The sequence below is a fragment of the Ipomoea nil genome, unplaced genomic scaffold, assembly GCF_001879475.1.
Source record: "Ipomoea nil cultivar Tokyo-kokei standard unplaced genomic scaffold, Asagao_1.1 scaffold0688, whole genome shotgun sequence".
Classification (NCBI taxonomy): domain Eukaryota; kingdom Viridiplantae; phylum Streptophyta; class Magnoliopsida; order Solanales; family Convolvulaceae; genus Ipomoea; species Ipomoea nil.
The window spans coordinates 7,582,059-7,598,940 of record NW_017617116.1 but is presented as its reverse complement, the minus strand read 5'-3'; the positions used below and the strand labels follow the sequence as shown (position 1 = coordinate 7,598,940).

The 16,882-nt window shown below is 34.4% G+C and overlaps 3 protein-coding genes across 8 annotated transcripts; 2 read left to right on the top strand and 1 right to left on the bottom strand.

The window, feature by feature from the left end:
• Positions 1-1,015: 1,015 nt before the first annotated feature.
• Positions 1,016-4,324, top strand: LOC109175722 (transcription factor 25). 4 transcript variants are annotated; one of them, XM_019325063.1, is made up of 5 exons: positions 1,016-1,201; positions 1,585-1,816; positions 1,920-2,452; positions 2,532-3,437; positions 3,722-4,324. In XM_019325063.1, the coding sequence occupies exons 2-5, from the start codon at positions 1,631-1,633 to the stop codon at positions 3,957-3,959; spliced, it is 1,863 nt and encodes a 620-aa protein (XP_019180608.1). In that variant the 5' UTR covers positions 1,016-1,201; positions 1,585-1,630; the 3' UTR covers positions 3,960-4,324. The 4 variants fall into 4 exon arrangements, with proteins under 4 accessions (XP_019180608.1, XP_019180606.1, XP_019180607.1 ...); XM_019325061.1 differs by having other exon boundaries at positions 1,571-1,816; XM_019325062.1 differs by having other exon boundaries at positions 1,016-1,205; positions 1,571-1,816.
• A 2,333-nt stretch (positions 4,325-6,657) lies between these two features.
• On the top strand, positions 6,658-13,448 carry LOC109175723 (squamosa promoter-binding-like protein 6). Of its 3 annotated transcripts, none has more exons than XM_019325067.1 (4): positions 6,658-6,668; positions 11,250-12,119; positions 12,399-12,502; positions 12,586-13,448. In XM_019325067.1, the coding sequence occupies exons 2-4, from the start codon at positions 11,302-11,304 to the stop codon at positions 13,203-13,205; spliced, it is 1,542 nt and encodes a 513-aa protein (XP_019180612.1). In that variant the 5' UTR covers positions 6,658-6,668; positions 11,250-11,301; the 3' UTR covers positions 13,206-13,448. The 3 variants fall into 3 exon arrangements, with proteins under 3 accessions (XP_019180612.1, XP_019180611.1, XP_019180610.1); XM_019325066.1 differs by lacking the exon at positions 6,658-6,668 and adding an exon at positions 10,582-10,768 and having other exon boundaries at positions 11,300-12,119; XM_019325065.1 differs by lacking the exon at positions 6,658-6,668 and adding an exon at positions 10,582-10,768 and having other exon boundaries at positions 11,231-12,119.
• A 1,129-nt stretch (positions 13,449-14,577) lies between these two features.
• LOC109175729 (protein CRABS CLAW) lies at positions 14,578-16,285 on the bottom strand. Its single transcript, XM_019325074.1, has 7 exons — positions 16,122-16,285; positions 15,817-15,948; positions 15,513-15,606; positions 15,351-15,399; positions 15,207-15,282; positions 15,037-15,093; positions 14,578-14,768 (listed from the first exon to the last, which is right to left on the bottom strand). The coding sequence occupies exons 1-7, from the start codon at positions 16,191-16,193 to the stop codon at positions 14,763-14,765; spliced, it is 486 nt and encodes a 161-aa protein (XP_019180619.1). The 5' UTR covers positions 16,194-16,285; the 3' UTR covers positions 14,578-14,762.
• Between the last annotated feature and the right edge of the window lie 597 nt (positions 16,286-16,882).

The window sequence follows — 16,882 nt, the reverse complement described above, 5'->3', positions numbered from 1 at the left end:
CAGAACGTCGTCGTATTGGATCCGTGTCCACCTTGTTAGGTGAACACAAGTCCATGGCATAACAATTAGCGTGAGTCAGTCTAACGCATATTATAAAAAAATGATAATATCATTTATTATATATAAAAAAAGAAGATATTTAGTCAATATATACATTTAAATGATAGTTGTAAACTTTTCTGGTTGCCCAAAATATAAAAAAGTAATGAGGTTAAAAGTGAAATCAAGAACCAAATTTCATTTTACTTTCATATAGTCAAATCTACCAAAAAGAAAAAAATAGAGGGACAATTAGAGTCACTTTGGTTCCCAAAAAATATTTAAAGGAAATGAAATTGAAATTTTAAAAAATTACTAGAAAAATAGAGTTCATTGTTTGGTTTGTTGGAAACAAATTACTAAGAATATTAATTTTATTGTTTAGTTGAATTTGAAATATGAAGAATAATGAGTATAAAAATCTATATACCATTAAAAAATATTATTAATAATAAAAGTACTAATAATTAAGAAAGAACAAGGATACCCTTAAAAAAAAAAAAAAGAAAGAGAAAAAAGAACAAGGATAAACTAATTATGTCATTTCATTTTTTCTTCCTAGCTTTCATAGAAAATAAAGAGTGAGTTTGGTTAATGGGTTTATACAATAGAAATGAGAATCAAAATCATAGTTAGTGTTTGATTCATTTTCCATTAAAAAAGTTTATTATTACATCTCGTTGATAATTTAATTTTTAAATTTGAATTAATATTTTTAAATTTTTATTTTGATTTTTTTCATATTCATGCTTTAAATGTCATTATATTAAGATCAATATCGTATTTTTTATTTTTATATTTTTAAAATATTTATTTTCATTATAAAATTATATGCAACTAAATATCAGTAATTATTTTAATTTTACTATATTATTATTATCAAAATACTCTAACCAAAATCTATTATTATTATCAAATATTTAATTCCCATTCTAATTTGGATTCCTATTTCGAACCAAACACGCCCAAAATACCATGTCTTACCTAGGATTTTGTTTTCCTCATGTGCCGTACAAAACCAAGCTCCTAGAAGCTATCCTCTCGATCTCAAGCCCTCAAGCTCGCCGGTTAGTCACCGCTCCGTCTCGTCTCATCGCCGCCGTCGACGCTTAACCGGACTCCTCTGCCACCCAAAGCTTCAAACATCTTTTGAACCAATATCGTAAGTGTTTTTTCTTTTAAATTCTTTGTTCTTTTTTATTTAATCTGTATATAATCTCTGGAAGAATTTGTATTTATTCACGCTGCAAATGTATCTTTTTTAAGTCATAGCAGCTACTGAATAGTAATTTGATTCTCGACTTCGTTTGCGAGTTGATGAGCTAGGGATTTTGCGTTTTGGGGATTTTTGTAGCTATTAAAGAAACTGTCAATTGAACCAATTATCCACAACCATGAGTTCTTGTTACAGAGAACCATAATTTTAAATGTTGTTTGATGTAACTATGTAAGGTTCTTTTCAGATAACATTGGTTCAAATGTTTAGCCATTTTGAATTTTGTCACAATTTGATTTTATTTTCTTTAAACAGTTCTTTGAGTTTAGGAATTTGTAGTGGAGGAAGGAGAAGGTGCAAAGAAAGCGAGAGAGAATGTCGGCTCGATTAATGAAGAAAATCTTGAAAGAGCAAGAAGCTGCTCTGCACCAACAAGACAGTGAAGATGATTCTGAATCCCCCGAATCTTCCTCTGCTTCTCGAAGAAACCCCTTTGATATTCTCGACGAGGATGAGGATGAAGAGAAAGAGCAGCACAATGATTGTGATGATGTTGATCAGGTGAGATTCTAATTCCCCATTGCCTTCTGTTTGGTTCAATTAATTTTCACGCTGTGATAGAACTGTGTTTGAGGAAAGTTCGATTGTTTAATCTTGCCTGCAGGTAGATAAGTCAGAAATCAACGATAGATCCTCGACAGGGAAGGTTGATACTAAGCAATCCTCCAAGAAAACCGACACGATTAACACATCTACATCATCAAACCAGAGATCAAAGAAAAAGAAAAAGAAAAGCAATAGAAATCCTCAAAAGTCCTTGGATGTGATGTTGGAAAACTTGTCTCTAGAAGGAGATTCATCTTGCCGTAAAGATATTGCTTCTCATTCAACAGAAGCAAAACTTCTAAATACTAATAACAATAAGAGTGTCAAGAAATCTTCAAGTTCCATCCTTCAAATTGACCCGAAATTCCTAAGTGCAGAAAATGAGCTTCGGAGGATATTTGGGTCCAAAGTAGTGAGCTCTTTCGAGCGGAATCAACAAAGTGGAAGCTCTAGGCAGGCTCGTGGGATCAGACGTGGAAGCCAGAATCATAGGAAGACTATCCTCGTTCATCCTTCAGAGCATTGGCCACGATGGGATGGCTCTCTTTCCATGGAACTTCTGGAAACCAGAGATGAAATCAATCATTTCAGGTTATATCATTTTTACTTAAATAGTCGGGCAGGAAAAATTTATGTTCTCTTCTCGAGTTCTTACATTCTTGTTATATAGGTATGTACATTCGGCTTCCTATACCCAAGCTCAGAGAGCGTTCGAAGCTGCAAAGGCAATTCACGACCTTAATGGTATCGTGAACATTCTCGTGCATCATCCATATCACATAGATTCACTCATTACATTAGCTGAGTATTATAAATTTTCGGGCGAGCTTCAAATGTCGTCTGATGCTACTGCAAGATGTTTGTATGCTATGGAATGTGCGTGGCACGCAATGTTCACCCCGTTTCTGGGTAAATGTCAGCTGCAGTATAGCCATGATACGAACAAGCCCTTCTTCTCTGTACTTTTCTCGCACATGAAGAACATGGATAGGCGGGGCTGCCACCGCTCTGCCCTCGAGATTTGCAAATTGCTTCTCTCTCTAGATTCAGATGACCCGATGGGTGCCTTATTCTGCGTTGACTATTACTCGTTGAGAGCGGAAGAGTATTCGTGGCTAGAACGATTCTCTGAGGAATACAAAAGCGATAGTTCTTTGTGGTTATTCCCGAATTTTTCTTATTCTCTTGCCATATGCCGTTTCAACCTTGAGAGTCGGGAAGATGATAAAAAGACGGAATCTTTGAAAGCTTCTTCGACTGATCTGATGAAGCAGGCGTTGATGCTACATCCCACTGTTTTGAAGAAGTTGGTGGCAAAGGTGCCACTTAAAGATCAAACTTTTAGCCGTGTAGTTGGGCATAGCCTCTTTGCCTCTGAGAAATCTGGGAGCTTATCTTTGGATCACTTGGTTAATATATATGTCGAAAGGAGCTACCTTATATGGAGGCTGCCCGATATCCAGAAGTTTCTCAAGGACTCCGCACTTACAGTGATCGAGATGCTCGAGAAAAAAGAAGCCGATTCAAGAGATTGGACTTGCGTGAGAAAAGAGGCGTTTCCTTCTGACAAAAATGAGTATAGCTCTAACTTAACCTGTGTTGCAAAAATCGCGCCTAGGCGGCCTAGGCGCTCGACCTCCTAGGCGGCCTAGGCGCCCGGCCTCCTTGGCGGCCTAGGCGCCCGGCCTCCTTGGCGGCCTAGGTGCCCGGCCTCCTAGGCGCTCTAGGCGCCCGCCTAGGCGTTCTGGGCGGTCCTCAGGTGCCTAGCGATTTTTTCAACATTGAACTTAACACACCGTGAATTGATTCATATTTACCATGTGTTTTTTAGTTACTGAGTTGCTTCTTAATCTTTGCTAGGTATTCTCATCTATTGGTATCTGAATTTTCGGATTCTGTTCCGACTTTGCCACCTGATAACTTGCAAAATTTCATGGTCGACCCAAGATTGGCGGTGAACAATGGCGAACAACCGGCTAACCGCCCCGTGAGAGATCTGTCAAATCGAAACGCACTTGCAGTTCTTTTCGAGTCTATGTTGCCCTGGGTAGATTATGGTACGGAGCACGATGATCACCCACAGGATCACGAAGGCTGAACACCCACCCTCCAAAACGGAAAGAGAAAGTATGTTACTCATCCTCGGTTCCCAGATTTAGATCATTTCACCCTCACGTGAGGGAACAAGTTTTCGTTTATTTCAACATTCTAACTCGATTACATTGCTTATTGGCTTGGTAAAGACCGACTTGTTAGACTATATCGGTGTAACTAAATAAGTCCTGCAGAAGCATCAGTTTGATCTTGGGTTATCGCGAAAGAGGCTCAACTTCTCTTGATGGATGCTCTGTTATGGCTTTGGGGTTTTTACTAAGAATCTTAGATGTATTCATGATTTTGATATGTTTTTTTAAACAAATCTTTGTTTTTCCTCAATGTTCAAATTTGTTAGAGTTATGTTTATATTCTACAATCATTATTGTGTGGACCGTGGTGCATACAGCTGTGTGGATCATACTATTCTACTCACAAACTGTTATAAATTTAATACGGTTCAATTATGTTGATAGTATTAGATACAATACAATTAAAATTGGAGTCAATAATATATGTATAACTAAATATAATATACATGGTTGTATTAAAAACTATCGGCATTGGTGCTTACAAGGATTAGTTTAGGAATAGAAATTTGTGTGATAAGTTTGACTAAGAGGGTCTTAGCAAGATATTATAGCAATTTTTTGGTTCTTAAGTTTTCTATTAAAAAACATTAAAATTAGATTGAAAATTTCTCTAAGAATATTCCAAAACAAATTTCTAATTTTTTGACCCCACATGTAAATTTTCAAGGGACAAAATCGCCGGCTTGAATAACGCCAAAAAATTTTAATTTCTTTGTTGCCTCGATTTTCAACACATTGATCGAACAGAATTCTTAATCTGCAGGCAACAACCTAACATTTGTGTGGTATATATATATATATATATATATATATATATATATATATATATATATATATAAAAGAACAAATTGTGTGCATCCATTTAATATTTTCTAGTGATCTAGATTAGATTAAGTATGTGCGAACACAAATTAAATATGTGTAAACGCGATTAACCAATGATCTCCTCAGCCAACCTGGCCTCACCTAGAGTTTGAGGTTTGACCCTATATTTTATAGGCTTGTGTTCTTAGACATGTTCGTCCAATATTTCCATCATTAATGAATAGATGGATTACTTTTATCATTTTTAGATTATAATGTTGTATCATATGACATTGTGAAATTTTTATATACACGTGAATATTTCTTGCAAGAAATATTTATACAAATACAATTCTTCTTCCATATTAGGAACTTTATTTTCATTCACGTCTCAAAGTGAATTGCGAGGTGAGTAAATATATTAAAAATTCAAACTTCTTTCAAACTCTCAACATTGGTTAAAACTACTCGAACAAATTAAAACGTGAAAACAGTCCAAATGTGAAAGGAGAACTACCTTTAGAAAAGTAATGGAATGAGGAGGGAGAGGGTGAAAAGAAGAAGAAACAAACGTGTAAAGAAATTAATTTCAATGCGTTACACGATTGATTATTTTATTAATTGGAAAAATTCAATATTGCAGAAGGCGCTAGACGATAGTTAGGTGTCCGGAGTCTTGGAGTGTTTAGGCGGCTCTTAGCTAGACGCCTCATAGACGGTCGAGTAATTCGAGTATATCGTCTCCACTTTTCATACTTAGGGCTGTGAATTGTTAAACTATTATAATTCTACAAACAAGTAAATTAAACTACATATGTTAAATGATTAGTTGAGTACATGGCTGGAGAAATGTTAAACTATTATAATTCTACAAACAAGTAAAATACATAAGTTAAATGATTAGTTGAGTACATGGCTGGAGAAATATAGAAGATGAGCAACCGAGGGCAAAATGCTACTCGGCTGAGTTGGGCGCCGATTCAGCCTAGTTGGGCACCAACTAGGCGGAGCTAGGCACCAAAATTGGCGCCTAGTCAGCCAGCAAGCCAACTAAAAGCCGCATATGATTGAAAATCTGAAATTGCCTCGGCCTAGGGGCGCCTAGACCGACTTTTACAACACTAAAAACATTACAATTTTGATCTTTCAATTGTTACCGGTTATATGTTGTAGTGTCTCTTTTTCTTCAATTATTCGAGATATTGTAATCTAGTTTTTCATAACACAACCATATAATTGAGAGACCAGAAGTACGTATAATTTTCCAACACCTTATTCAAATAAAAAGTTCAATTATAACTCAACCACACGAGTATTGATCGACTATATATACAATGTTTCGATTATACATGCAGTTCGGACTTCTCGAGAGCTGAGTTTGAAATATTACCTTTCTCCATTATTTTTTTTTAATGAATATGTATGTATCACATTGTATAGTTTTAGATTTTCCCATCTTGGTTTCCTTCTTACCAACTCCATCTTCTGTCTTTTTACATCCCAAATAGGGTAACAACTTCTTGTCTAATCTCACATTTGCACTCAACCAACACTCTAGGTTGGTCCCCTCTTGGCTTCTTCCTCCTCAGATCTCCTGCAACAAGTTTTCAACGGATGTCAACAACGACAATATTATTATTACTAAGAAACAACAACAATTATTATAGTCTAGGTTGTAGAATAGAGACAATCCACTTCGATTCATAGGATAGCTACTAATCATGTAACTCAGATTTAATCACCATACTTAATGGTTTCTTTTTAAACAAATAGAGAAAATAATGATTTTGATAAACAACCAATATAAAGACTGTTTGGTAAATAGCTGATAGTTATTAGCTGATTGGGTTAGTGGATTTGATTAGTTATAACATTTGCTGATTGTAGAAAAGTTTGGTAAATTAATTGTTAGCTGATAACTGATTACATGTAAAATGACTTTCTCAAAAACCTAACTGAATTTTGAATTTTAGCATTTTAGAATAATAAGTTGTTACAAAAAGCTAATCAATCAAACACTCATATTGATTGTTTAACCAAGTCAAACAACTACTAGTGGTCAAATAAGTCAAAATTGACTGATAAACTAAGGGGGGTGTATTCAATCATGACTTTCATAGAGTTTTAAACTTTTATGAACTTTAAAAGTTTGGGGGTATTCAATTCAAACTTTTAGAGAGTCTTTAAAAGTCAGGCGGTATTCAATCAAGATTTTTAAAGAGTCTTTAAAAGTCGTGTGGTATTCAATTCAGACTTTTAGAGGGTCTTTAAAAATCACGTGGTATTCAAAAAGTTATGAACTTTTGTAGACTTTTTAATTTTATGACTTTTGTAGACTTTTTCTTCTCAAATATAAATAGTTGAAATCCAGCCATCAACCCCCAGATTTCAAAATTTTCTTTCTAATAACTTTGAATGTTTTCTCTCTCTATTTAAACTCTATTTTTTTCTCCCAATTTAAACTTTATAAACCTATCTAAATTTAATAAAATTATTTTTTTCTTCATTATCCTATATTTTCCTCATACCTAACTCTACCAATTTCTCTCTCTCTCTCTCTCTCCTAAATTTTACAATCTTCCTCTAAAAATTCAAAATAATATTATTTTTACTTTATATTGATTTTTATTTTTTCTATAAATTTTTTATCCCTAACTTTCTCTAATTCTCCCTAAATACATGAACAAAGCAAATTTTTCATCATCAAATTTTAGTATATGTTTCATAATATTCATATAAATACTTATATATTTTTATTTTTATTCTTTTTATGTTTATATTCGTAATATATATTTTCCCTTTTTTTAACAAGTTACTACGAATAGCGAACTATTGTTCGCAACAACAATTTGGGGTTGCAAACAGTAACACCATGTAGTTGTTCACAGTCTCAAATTGCTATTGCAAATAATAGTTCTTTGCGTGATGCCTAGCAATATATCAAGTATAATTATATATATATATATATATATATATATATATATATATATATATATATATATATATATATTAGATTTTTATTTTTTTTACTTTATACAACTTGTAATGAAATAATAGTTCTTTGCCTGATGCCTAATGAAATAATTTTTTTATGTTTATTAATAATATATATAAGTAATTAGCATATAAGTCTCAACATACTATAGATAAAAATAATAATGTTGAGAATGTTGATATGGGTGAAGAACTACATAATAATTTAAGAAAATTTTATGATATATTATAAATGTTTTGTAAGAAAATTATAAATGATAAGAATCAAAATCATTGAAAGTTTGTAAGGATGTATTCAATTTAGAATTTCAATGACTTTTGTAGACTTTTTAAAATAAAAAGTTGATAAAAGTCCATGAATATTTTTTTAATGACTTTTATAGAGTCTTATAAAGTTTTAAAAAGTTTTGAACGACTCTATGAAAGTGAATCAAAGTTTATTAAAATCTATCATTTTAAAAGTCTTTAAAACTCTACAAAAGTCATGATTGAATACACCCTCCTAACTATGTTACCAAACAAGGCCTAAGTGTTTGATTAATTAACTTTTTGTAACAGCTTATTGCTTCAAATACTAAATTAAAATTGTTCAAAGCAGTTTTTTTAACCAACTTTTTAAGAAAGTCATTTTGCATGTAATTAGTTATCAATTATAACTCGGCAGCTGATTATATTGTCACACATGAACAAGAAGTAACGTCTCACATAAGTTTTTATTCTTTTAATTCTTTTTCTTTTGAATTTGTGAGAAACCCCTGCTACTCCCTGCTATGTTTCTTAATAAAGTCTATTTACCTTTCACCTTAAAAAAAAGTTGAGATATAACTATAAGACTGTATGAGTGGTCATAGTTTGATTGTCCAAAAAAATAAACTAAAACCAAACCTCTATAAGAGAGGTTACAAGAATATATTTTCTGTTGTTGGGTAACATACAAATTACTTTTACTACATAGCGTGCATCCGAAGTAATTAATGGTTTGATTGAGGTTGTATATATCAACCCTTGTTGCTACACAACTCGCATTTGATACTTTTTATTGGTTAAAATAAAAATTGAACCATAATATATAAAAGAATTAACTTTGATTTATAAAAATTATGTGTCTACAATTAATATATCATGTGCTTTCAGTCAATAAATTATGTGCCAGTAAATAAATTGAAGACATATAATATGTTAACGGAAAATATTTGATGAATTTTCATTTTATACTCCCAACTTTTACTATCTCTCACAAGTTATGTTATTGATGTAGACGCTTTTCTGTGAACCAACATGATAAAAATAACTAATCCTAGTTTGTCACATCAGGGAGTAGAAGTAATATAATGGAGTAGAATTTGAGAGTATGTATAGTAGAACTACATGCACATAATATATTAACTGCCATGCAGTTAACATAATAACATGTTATGTGCTTTTAATTTATTTATATGCACATAATTTGTTAACTGCATGCACATAATATATTAATTGCAGACACATAATTTGAATGTTATTTTGGACCAAAGCCCACAATGCAAGGTGAACTCAGGTTCATGGTATAATTTGTCAAACCTTATTGTCAAATCACCACAAGGAGTTAAATCAGACTTGACTGCTCATAGTTAACATGTTCAAACCAAGAATGTCAATACACAACTCTAAAAGAAATCGAACTTAAAACATTATAATTACCAAGTAAACTAAAAATTCTATAGTATGCCAAACACCTTGTGTTCAGATGGTATGTAGTGACTTCTTTTATGTGGAAGGTCATGAGATTGAGCCTTAGTGAAGACGTTGTTGACTAACATACCTTCAAAAAATAAAAAATAAAAAATATAGTATCAATGTCGAGTCTAAAGACTAAGCACACCAAACTAAGGCTCTAATCAATTCTAAAAACTTTTTGATCCGTTTCTACTTGTAACTGTAACAATAACAATTCTATTCTATTGTTATAATCCAAACCAAATTATGGTCACCTCTAGTTTTTATTATTATTATTATTATTATTATTATTATTATTATTATTATTATTATTATTATTATTATTATTTTTTGACAAAAATTTACTCTATAACAATGTTGTAAAAATCGGCCTAGGTAGCCGACCAGGCTTTATGTGCTCCTAGGTCGAGGCAATTTCAGCCTTATGCGACTTTTAGCCGGGTGACCGACTAACTGGACGACTAGGTGCCGACTTGGTCGAGTTGAGTGCTTTGCTCGACCGAGTCGGGCGCCTAACTTGATCGAGTCGGTGCCCAACTCGATCGAATTGGCGTTCAACTCGGCTATGTAGATTTTTTTGTCTGCTGGGTTACTCCTCTTTTACATTTCTCGAGCTATGTACTCAACTAACCATTTAACATATGCAATTGACTAGTTTGAAAGATTATAACAGTTAACAACTCTAGCGCTGAGTGAAAAAAGTGAAGACGATATACTCGAATTACTTGACCGCTTAAACACTAGGCCTTCCCTAAGCTCGATTAGCGCCTAGTGCCTTTTGTAACATTGCTCTATAATCAATCGATATTCTTTAAGTAGTCATTGTAAATTCTTTTTTTTAAAAAAAAACATTGAACTAAAAGAAGCAAGTGTGGTCCTATATTATATATTTTTATATTACGCAGTTACAGGCTAGTGATTAGACACACCAAATTACCTGCATTTTCTATTTCTTTATACTTCACTCTGTCACTCTCTTTCCTTGTTAGGTCCCTTTTAACAACCTCGTTATATATTTTCACAAACCCAAAAATAGAAACAGAAATGGAAACAAACAACTCTCTCCCTCTCTCTCACTAGGGAGCAAGTAGTGTGAATTCAAAACTGCAAAAAAAGCAACAAGAAAGACGCTTTGGGCACCTGGGGTGGCCGAAATCATTTGATTCTCGCAATCTTTCTGCACTTCTTTCTTCCAGTTTTTCTCTGGGTAAGCTCAAAATTCGTCCATCTTTTGTTCCTTAGCTTGTTTGCTAGCTTGCATATGTCTACGTGGGCGCGTAACTTATTCTGTCCTTGAATTTCTAAGTGTGTTCTTTTTATAAATTTCTGAGCTTTCTTGATGTGATTGTGGTATTGTTTCAATTTCTAGTGTTTCTTGATTTTGAGAAGTTTGGGTGGTGAAAGCTTATCTTTTCTTAGTCTGTGTGTAGCTTAGTTCCACTTTCCATCCTTTCTAATAGCCATCTGTGATTCAATTCTCCTTTTGGGGAGCTGAGAAGAAAGATTTTGTCTTTCCCAGAATTTTGAGCTGCACAGTTTCTCTTTTGGGTTGTGTTCATGGGGAAAGATGGCTTTAATTGTTAGATTTTTACTTTTTAGTCATCAATTCTTGATTTAAGATGTGAAATTGTATTGACATTGACACATTTTTGTCTTTTTTTTTTTTCAGAAAATTGAGTTTGGATTAGGTGTAAATTATTGGAATTTTTTTTACTGTGACACTGTATCTCTGTTCCAGTAATGGAGTCTTTGAACTATGCTTTTGAAGGAAGAGGTTTTCTGTTTTCTGATGAATTGCCAGTGGACTCCTTTACAAGAAGTAGAAATCTTCTAAAAGACTGGAACTTAAACCCCTTCTCTGAGGTTGATAGAGGTATGATTAGCACTAATCATGAACTTAATGAAGGAGCAGAGTTCATGGAGTCTGGTTTGGCTGAAATGCTGCAGAAATCGCCCGTGAGTAGTCCGGGCTTGAGGCTTTCGAGTACTGAGTCTGATAATGATTTTGCGAAGATGACACTTTCTTCTTGTATGGCTAATCTGGATTCGGTCCCGAGGGAGATGGAAGTTGAGGCTACTGGGTATAACAACCAGAAATCCGAGGAGTTAATGCATCATGGCAATGTCAAGAGTGACCAGTCTTCAAAATCGAGTTCGGTTTTGTCTCCAATTGAGCCTTTGTTGCCAGCAAAAAGAATCCGGGACACAAGTTTGCAGTCCGATATTCATGCCTTCCAAGTCCATGATATCAACAAGGCAGCATTAAACGATTCAAACGAAGCGAGGAGTGGCCAATCTTCCAAAAAAAATTCAGATTCGTCATCAGCAGAGCCAAAAAATTCGGATTTTTCATCAGCAGAGCCTTCTGTGACAGCAAAACGGGCTAGGATCACGAGTTTTAGTTCCCAGGTCCTCGTATGCCAAGTTCATGGCTGTAACCGGGACCTAAGCTCCTCCAAAGACTATCACAAGAGGCATAAAGTATGTGACGAGCACTCTAAGACCGCTAAAGTCATCGTTAATGGCATTGAACAGCGGTTCTGCCAGCAATGTAGTAGGTACGATCAATCTTTCTACTTCTACATTGATGTTACTTTCGATAAACTACTATGTTAAGTAGAAAGATGGTCTTAACGATTTGATAAGTTGTCGCTCCCTAGAATCTTGATTCAAGCACTTGGTGTAGTTGGTACATATTTCGGTGTTAATTATGAGTTAATGACAATTATACAGACATTCTTGATGAACAAATACTGCATTGTAACAGAGTCAGTAGTACTAAAAAGAAAATACAGAGACATTCTTGGCTGCAATTGAAATAAGTTTCAACTATGCAGGTTTCATTTGTTAGCAGAATTTGATGATGATAAAAGAAGTTGTCGGAAGCGCCTTGCTGGCCACAACGAGCGAAGACGAAAGCCTCAACGCGATACTCACTGGGGTAAAAATAGTTTCTCCTAATTCTAATTAACCACTACATTCGTTTAATGGTTTTTATTCCTATGTGTTTATATATATACACAGATATTCCAGGGTCGAGGTTCTTGGATTTGGCGTCGGATAGGACTATCTCGTTCCTATTCCCCGAAATCCTTAATGGCAGCTTCTTCTGCCAAGAAAGTTACGAGGAGGAAGGAAAGCCGATTAGCAGCTTGCTACAATCAAGAGGGCATCTACAAGAAAGGCGATTCCCAGTTCAAGAAGGCGAAAACTCCACTCGATCTCACTCTCTTCTGTCAGCCCACAAGGAAAAGATTCTTAGCAATTCAACCGTTCATCCGACAATGATTCCATCGAACCATCCCGGTTACCTCAAAGTGGATCAGAATCTGGGCATGCCTAATTTGGGCATGAACAACACTTCAGGAAACTTCACACTAAGCGAGCTGGATGCGTTTGGGGTAGTTGATCGGGATGGAGTTCTCGAGGTTCATGATGGCAATTTGGGCGCTCATTATGAAACTCAAATCGATGGGGGCTTGCAAACATCAGATTTCGAGGACTTAACTTGCTATATTTCTCCAGAAAGCGGGCCAACCATCGATTTGCAGCAGCTTTCCACGCATCTGCTGAGAGTCGAGCAGCAGAGAAGCTATGCTCAGGTGAATCACGACACCGATAACTTCTGTTTCACTACCACGTGAGGATCGATCGAACACACATTCAATTCGTTTAGCTCGCTGCTTTTCTGTTTGTACATACAAATGATCTGGAACTTGAAGTGCCTCGCTCTCTGGTTTAGAGGATCTGAAAGGAGTAATGATTGTCGAAAGTGCAACAGTATAGGCATTTATATAGTCTCGAAAACTTTCTTAAACCAAAGAAAGTTACCATTTATGATCTTTGAGAAGTTAGAATGTAGTATGGATATGAGTTTGGGGATTCAATTTGATTTGAAATGTTTGCTGCAAGCCTTTGTAGCATTTTAATGTTGTTTTCTTTGTGACACCATTTTAGTGGTTATGTAGCTATCAATATTTTTAATTTTGAAATCCGTAACCCCTACTCAATGGTGCAGGCTCACGTGCTAAAACCTGCTTTATGAACTTAGTCAGTAAAAGATTAAGGGATAAATCAGTATAAGTTGTCCATAACTGATCAGGAAACGCAATAGGCAGCTTCCACAAAAAATGAAATTTGAAGTTTTATGGTTACCAAGTTAGTTACCTGATCAGTTCGGTTGGGTCATAATACTTTTATACACACTATATCTAGATGTTCATACAAGAATTTCTTGTATCTCATTATTACCATTTACCAACAATGGGGAGAGATTTTTTCTTTCCACACATTTAATAATATTTGCCAAACTCTATCTAAAACGTAGAAACTTTGCATTATGGAATACTCCCTATTAATTAAGTTGGGTATACCAAAATATTTTCCATGCAATGTTAGTTAAAACATTATTGATGTTCTAAGTGACATTTTAGCTAAACATTACACTACTTCAAGATTTCTCAAAGTTAATCTTTCGTTTGTATGTTGTATACGAAGTTTTTACAATATCATGCACTATAACATTGCATTATATATAAAAAAGAAAAATGGAAATTATGAGCCTATAATATTGCATTATAAAAAAACCCGCAGAGCCCGTCAACCCGCGTAAGACGGGCTAGAGTTGCATGAACCCTAACACTGCGGGCTCGGCAAGCCGACCCGCAAAACCCGCCAACAATTGGGCTTGCGGTGGGACGGGTCAGCCCGCTTTGACAGTACTAACACGCAAACTATCTTTTTGTGGCTCTAATCCGTCCCACCGCGAGACGGGTGCGGGCCAGCCCACGGGCTTCGGCTCACTTTGACAACCCTATTTATAATTATTTTGTAGATTTTTAGACATTATATATGACCATTTTTTAAACTAATAGTAAAAAATAAAAGTTAAATAATATTTCATCCAAACTCAATATTCATTAAGGTTTGCATGTCATGATAATCAGATAGTAGCAGCATGTTTCTTTCGTCACCCAAAATAAACAAAGATAGAATAATAATAGCCCATCATACAAGTTTCCCAAACTCATAAGTTCATAAATATAAATAAAAGTTGAGATACAACAACATAAATAAAACAGAAAACAAATTGGATCAAATCCTCAAATTTATCCTCACAATTAAAACTGATTAAGTCCCCACTAATTATGCCTTCAATTCCTTAATCCCAAACTTGCTTGAGTTGCTTCATCCTCCATTCTCTAGGCCTTAGAAAAATAAAAATAAAAATTAGTCATGCAATATCTATATATATGTAAGAAACTTCAATTATATAGTGTTGCGGGTAGCAATAATATAATACATGTTACAGTCATGTATAATATGTCTAGCGTATAAAGTGTGACAATATATTATACAATCATTCATAATTATATCAGGTATTATTGGTACGATTCTGATATTGCAAAAAAAAAAAAAAAAAAAAAAAAAAAAAAAAAAAAACCAAAAAGGTGCAGTGGAAGAAAGGATTCTTACATTGCTGTTGCTCTCTGAAGTGGACCTGCTTGGAGTGTTTGGAATGTATCTAGCCCACTATTAAATACCAAAAGATGTTGTAATTAAGCCAATAATTAACGTAACTAAATAAAAGAATTATTGTTTAAGGAATATAAATATTAATTAATTAATTAATTAATTAACAATACATTTTTTGCTGCAGCACTGAAAGCTTCACGATGTGGTATCTCTGGATTCGCTGCTTTGATGCGTTGAATCTCCTCCCTTTCACAATCACATTTTTAAATAATAATAATAATAATAATAATAATAATAATAATATAATAGCTTACTTCATGAATCGATTGTAGGCAGAAGGAAGTCTATGCTTCTTCTCAGGAGCTGAAATTAATTAAATAATGCAAAAGGAAAAGTGAATATACAATGATAAACTTTAACTAGTAAAAAAAAAATATTGGTAAAAAAGAAAGATTAAATAATATTATTATATGTACGTTTAACCACGAAAGGAGCCTTTGGGGATGATGGTTCGCTAGATGTTGGTGAGGATGATGATGATTGACCCCTCTTGAAACCATTGCATGATACCTAAGAAGGTGTGGTCTGAGTTAAGTTCGTCTTGTGATTTTAATTGGTAAAGAATTATATATACCAGTTTAGATTGTCCATAACTCATCGATTCACATTAAAAATGTCAATAAATCGTTCTTGTAAATAATTGAACTTGAAACATTTTATAGAGTTTCAATTCTGAAGAAAAAAAAAACATTTTTGAAATGCAAAAACGCTCGATTTTACCGGAAAATTATTGGCATGGTGATCATGGCACTGGGGTTGGAGTGGAGGCCTAGTGCTGAGAAAGGAAAGATTGCTGCAATGCCCACATTTCACTGTCACTGTTTCCAGCACCCTCTTGCATGGGATTCCAACCTAATAAAAACATATATGAGTGACTCCTGTCGTCCGATTTTGACTGATATCGACACATAACATATATATATAGAGAGATAGATAGATATATATATATATAGAGAGAGAGGGAGAGGGGGGGGGGGGGGGGGGTGTAGAAGTGAAGCTTATTGCATGCATGGAGGTAGACGTACCGCGAGAACAGTGTTGCAGAAACTGCAGCGGACATAGCAAAGATGCTCAGAAGATGGTTGAGCCAAATCCATGGAGGTTTTGATCTCTTTGGTTTGTAGATCCAGTATGGAAGAATGGGGATGGAGGTCTAGAGGAAGAAGATGGGGATGGAGGGTAATGGCATAAATACTAGGATGGTGAGGGTTGGTTCAAAAGTAAAAGATAGACTTATATATAGTAGATCATATGAGAATCTAGGGTACCGTGATGGGATGGTAGGAAAAGTTCTACTACATGTACCCTCAAATGTGGCGGACTTCTAGGTCCCAATACAAGTGTCAACATCAAGGTTTTGTGTATAAGAGTAAAAGTTGGAAGTAGAAAATGGGAGTACACATGACATTTTCTTCCAGCTAGGAAATATGGTGGTGTTGAAATTTAATTTCTCAGCATAATTTAATTGGTTAATCAATTCAAATTAACGTTTATAAGTTCTTTTGCTAGTAGTTGCATTGTGCATGTTTAAATCGAATCTTACTGAAAAAAACAATATGAAATTTTCCTATTATAGATACTAATGTACGTACAATATAATTAAGTTAAGCAGTTCTCGTAGTTAATTTACTCGTTTATCAAGACTTTAAGACAATGGCCGCATGTGCTTATTATTAGAGCCTTTTAGTATTTTGAGTTTTATTTGCCTCAAGCAATATTTCGAGTTTAAGTCTCATGAATGAAGTAGTGGACAGCCGTGAAAATTATTTCAATCAATTTCAATCCC

Coding starts and splice junctions, on each gene's coding strand:
- LOC109175729 (XM_019325074.1), bottom strand. CDS start 16,193: ATGGATTTGGCTCAACCATCTTCTGAGCATCTTTGCTATGTCCGCTGC. Junction 15,400..15,512: donor GGCTCCTTTCGTGGTTAAAC/GTACATATAATA, acceptor AATTAATTTCAG/CTCCTGAGAAGAAGCATAGA. Junction 15,094..15,206: donor TCAGTGCTGCAGCAAAAAAT/GTATTGTTAATT, acceptor GGTATTTAATAG/TGGGCTAGATACATTCCAAA.
- LOC109175722 (XM_019325063.1), top strand. CDS start 1,631: ATGTCGGCTCGATTAATGAAGAAAATCTTGAAAGAGCAAGAAGCTGCT. Junction 1,817..1,919: donor ATTGTGATGATGTTGATCAG/GTGAGATTCTAA, acceptor TCTTGCCTGCAG/GTAGATAAGTCAGAAATCAA. Junction 2,453..2,531: donor GATGAAATCAATCATTTCAG/GTTATATCATTT, acceptor CTTGTTATATAG/GTATGTACATTCGGCTTCCT.
- LOC109175723 (XM_019325067.1), top strand. CDS start 11,302: ATGGAGTCTTTGAACTATGCTTTTGAAGGAAGAGGTTTTCTGTTTTCT. Junction 12,120..12,398: donor TTCTGCCAGCAATGTAGTAG/GTACGATCAATC, acceptor TCAACTATGCAG/GTTTCATTTGTTAGCAGAAT. Junction 12,503..12,585: donor TCAACGCGATACTCACTGGG/GTAAAAATAGTT, acceptor ATATATACACAG/ATATTCCAGGGTCGAGGTTC.